General features: G+C 54.3%; 1 protein-coding gene across 1 annotated transcript in view; it reads right to left on the bottom strand.

Moving 5' to 3' along the window:
- Positions 1-610: 610 nt before the first annotated feature.
- LOC113210908 (neuroligin-2-like) overlaps positions 611-4,468 on the bottom strand; it is a 39,815-nt gene continuing 35,957 nt past the window's right edge. Inside the window, exons 7-11 of the mRNA XM_052265821.1 lie at positions 3,954-4,140; positions 2,939-3,227; positions 2,668-2,787; positions 1,997-2,299; positions 611-1,892 (exon numbers count right to left, since the gene is read on the bottom strand). Of these exons, the coding sequence (XP_052121781.1) occupies positions 1,584-1,892; positions 1,997-2,299; positions 2,668-2,787; positions 2,939-3,227; positions 3,954-4,140 (1,208 nt within the window). The 3' untranslated portion in view covers positions 611-1,583. The remainder of the gene's footprint in view (positions 1,893-1,996; positions 2,300-2,667; positions 2,788-2,938; positions 3,228-3,953; positions 4,141-4,468) is intronic.

Genomic DNA, 4,468 nt, shown 5'->3' with positions numbered 1-4,468 from the left:
TGAGGAAAGTACTCCCCTGGGTACCCGTCGTTCCTGTTTAAGCGGGAAGGCGACAACTCTAGTCAACAGTTGGTCGGATCTAACAGTCTGGCTGCTGGCGTGGACACACCGGATCCCACCCGAACTCCGAAGTTAAGCACGCGGGGCCCCGTGTAAAAGCAGGGTGGGTACTCCCTCTTTTTCACATTCTTTGAAAAATAGTTTGGTCCTAAACGGCGCCTCTATAGTCTGTTCGGAATTCGCTGGATGGTGCGCACCTCCACCGCTCCCCCCTCGCCCTCCGCGCCTGCACGCTAGTGCGTCGGCAACCCATCGAGCCGCGTATTCTTACGGACACCCGGTACATCAAAGCTCATTTCGTTTGCGCAAAACAGGATGATTGGTTTTTTAAATATTCATAAGAAATGTTTGACACTAAAGTCAGGGAACAAATGTCAAACTATGGCGAAATCTTTTTTGGGTTCCTTTAGTGAGAGGTCCTAAGCGGTACCCAAAGTGCCACACTGGCCCTGCACCCGGCCGTTTGGCATTGGCACCCATTTTATTCCCACGTTCATGTACCTACTTGTGTGTTTTGAAATTCAGGAACAGCATATAACATAAAACTGAGTATGCTCCAAGACATTTTATTTACTTTTTTATTATCACAAAAAATACAGTTCTTTTGGTTTCTTTGAATCCTTTGCATGATAGGTCAAAGTGTTAGTATATTATAATTATACGCTCAAAAAAACAACAAAAAACAACCTGATTTGTCAGGATTATGAAAATGATTTTGAATGTCCATTTTAAATTAACTATGTGTTGTTCGTAGTGGTTTTGTTCATACAGCTGCATTAGGAACAAATACATGTGAAATTGTTTCTGTTTTACAAAACTTTTGGCAGTACAAAAATCACATTTCTCAAGGGACCAATGTCCAAAACCTTTACAAATATGTGGTAGGGCCAGCAAGTATGAATTCAGTTTATTTTCACACATTCCCAAAAAGTAGAGATGAAAACCAAACAACCAAGTACTATTGGTATCGTGAACAGATGATGAAAAATTGACTACTATGAAACATAACTTTTTCAATATCACACCAACAACAGAACTATACTAAAGTATATTGCACATAATGTTAAAAACTTAATCATCTTAATAAATTTTGGGTCTGTTCCTTTTCAGAGGAACAGACCCTTTATCACAGACTGCAGTGGTTGGTAGGAGCAATGACAACAACAATTTTGACTGATGACAGATTATCAGCCCTATTTTGTTTGGACACCAATCCACTAATTTTTTCCCCGTTACTTGGTCCATTGAGTCACACGGAGCTCCACTTCTTTCTTTTCCCAAACTGGGGTAATCGGTAGGAAAAATTATCACTATGCACAGTGCCGATGAGGTGAAACTAGCATCCTTTTGTCGAACAGACTTTTTCTAGTCGTGACTCCCCGAGCCGGAGATTCCTTTGCTACTGACGCTGACTGCACCACAAGGAAAAGAGGAGGGAGCGAGCACAACTAGAAGTGCGTGTTTTGGCTGTGTTCGCTGTACCCGGCAGACGTCTGGTCGTAGTCCGCCGAGGACGGCGATCGTCAGACCCTGAACTCGTCCATTCGCTGCATGGACTGCGCATGGGCGTCCGTGTTACGTTTCTTGAGCGTGCCCATGCCCATCCCCTGGCCCAGTCCCGCCGAGTCCAGGGTCTGCAGATGGTGGTGGTGGTGGTGATGTTGTTGTTGCTGTTGCTGTTGCTGCTGCTGCTGCTGCTGCTGCTGTTGGTGTTGGTACCGCTCCGACTCGGCCGAGAGCGTGGACGACTTGACGGGGACCTTGGGCGCCTTCACCTGCTGGCGCGTCAGCGTGCTCGTGCTCGACAGCGCCCCGGCCGCCTGCTCCGCGTGCTGGCAGACAGACAGAGGCAGTTAACAGTCCGCCCAACAGGCAACTTCAAACGCAAAGCCCGCGAAGGTACGGGTGATTTCTGTTAGTCTGGCCAGTGCCTTACCTGTACATGCTGTTGCTGGTGGTGCTGTTGCTGCTGCTGCTGCTGCTGCTGCTGCTGCTGCTGTTGCTGCTGCTGTTGTTGTTGCTGCTGTTGTTGTTGATGCTGCTGCATGTGCTGTTGCTGCTGCTGCTGGGGCGGCGGCTGGGCGTGGGGCGCGGGGTGCGGCAGCGTGGCGTAGGCCCGCGGCAGGTCGGCCACGTCGGGCGGCGGCAGGTGGGCGCCCAGCTGCAGCGTGTGGTTGTGGTGGTGGTAGGGGTTGTGGTGCGCCACGGAGGTCACCGTCTGCAGCCCGCCGGGGATGATCTGCAATAGACATTAAGTATGCAACCTTATCACACGTGAAAGAGATTCAGCTTCAGCTCCTCATCGCAAAAGAAAAAACAAACAAGGGAAAAGTAGAACGCAAAATGATTTTTGTACCGAGGAATAAACTCGGTCTTTGACTTAAAATTTCGCCCTAATGGTGGTTGGATCATGATCATCCAAAACGTGCGTCCATCATCTGCCGTTACCAAATTGCCAGGTTCAGCCAATGCAAGGTCTCATAGCGCCAGATAGGTAGGCAACATCTTGCCTGCATCGCGCGCGTGTACTGCGGGCCGGCCTACCCCGAGTTTCGCAGGCGCCGAGGTCCCGATCTAATGCGATTTTCGAAATAATGGGCTAATCACCTGCAGATGGTCAGAGCCGCAGACGCTGGCGTGTATCTGGCCGTTCTCCGCCCTCTTCTTGAGCGTGCCCGAGCTGCCGCCGTCGCTGCTGGAGCGGCTGTCCCCGCGACCCTCCCGGTGCTGCGCGAGAGAGAGACAGACAGAAGGATGTAAGACAAAATCGAGACGGTCCAATACAAAAGAATTAGAGCTTGTCGAAATAAAGCCATAGGGTTAGCGAAGGCCTGGAAAGTTTCTGAAAAATAAATAATTCAAAAGCGCAACCACTTACCTTGTCGCGCTGCCTGAAGACGCAGGCAAAGACGAGCATGTTGAGGAGGAGCAGGGTGCAGCCGATGGCCACCGTGGCCGACAGCGCGGTCGAGTACGCCGCGAACCCGTCCGGTTCCGGTGGCAAGCCGTCGCTGCCGCCGCCGGCCGCCCCGACGACGCCGACGCCGTCTGCGGGGCCGGGCGCGGGGGCCTGGCCGGCGCCGCCCTGGACAGCGCCGCCTGCCGGCACCAGGGTCACGGCCGGGGCGGAAGTCACCGCCGTCGAGCTGCCGCCGAGGAGCGGCGTCCTGGAGAGACAGGGAGAGAGAGAGACGGCGTGAGCACGGAGAGGCACAGCAATTCAACTTAATGCCTGTTTTTATTACAGTTCGAGCCTGCTTCATGAGCTATTTCAGATGAACCCGAACCGATGTCTGATGCGAGAGAAGGACGTTTCGGCTAGAGGGAGGGGAAGGGGCAGGGGCGTTGCAGGACAGGGGAAAAGGGGGAGGGGCGCAAAGCCAGATCGGCGGACGGGCAAGCGGGCGGGACAGCACAGAGAGAAGAACCCCCGCGCCGGGGAAATAATTCGGACCCATTTGGAGAAACTAAACAAGAACTGCTTTCAGCCTTGTTAGTTCAATTCATTATGGTGCCCTGGCCTGCCGGCCCCACGAAGCACGGAGGCTGGCTGCTCCGCGGAGTCAACAAGAGAGACAACTCTCTCCTCCTCTCGCTCGCCCCCGCGCCTAGTGTCTCTCGACAGGCGAGACACAATGTCGGCGAGGTTTTTGTTGAAGGAGCAGGGAATACAGCAGCACAAGTCTTGCCAGCGCGCCACCCCCGCACCGGGAGAGAGAGAGGAGAGGGGGACGGGGGGGTTGCAGGGGTGCGTCGCCTTGCCAGTTCGGAGCAACGGGCCAGCGCGGCAACTTGGCGCCCTATTCATCAGACTCCCGAGGCGTGGCAGGGCGTGGCGGGGCGTGGCAGGGCGTGGCGGGGCCGTGCTGCGCCAAGTGCGCGCGCGAACGTACCTGGCGTTGGAGGCCGTCGTCCTTCCGGTGGCGTTGGCCGCGCCGCCCCGGTCGCCCTCCTCGTCGGCGAGCTGGTGGTGCTGCGGGGGCACGCCGTCGCCGCCCGGCCGGTGCAGCTCGGGCACCAGGTGCAGCCAGAAGGACAGGCGGTGCGCGCGGTAGTGCGTCTTGACGCGCGGCTTCAGGTCTGGCGAACAGAAAACAACAGCATGAGCGGCACGACAATAACAACAACAACCAACCACAACAAAAAAATAATAATAAAAAAAATAAATACACACACACAAAAGCAACAACAACAACAACAACAACAATGCGCCGCACTCGTTATTCCTCGGCACCCAGACGGCGGAGAATGCCAAGCAAACGAGCAAACCCCAAAGTCCCCCTCGGCTGCGATAATAACAAATAATCGGAGTAAAGGGAAACACCGGCGCCGTCAAACGGGAGGAGGAGGGGAGGGGGAAGTCCAAGAAGTGTGAAGCAGGGAGTGAGCAGGACTGAGGGGGTGGGGG

This window comes from Frankliniella occidentalis, unplaced genomic scaffold, assembly GCF_000697945.3.
Source record: "Frankliniella occidentalis isolate FOCC.00 unplaced genomic scaffold, Focc_3.1 Scaffold31, whole genome shotgun sequence".
NCBI classification, from domain to species: domain Eukaryota; kingdom Metazoa; phylum Arthropoda; class Insecta; order Thysanoptera; family Thripidae; genus Frankliniella; species Frankliniella occidentalis.
Note: the sequence above shows the minus strand (reverse complement) of the source record. Positions and strands in the feature narration are given on the sequence as shown.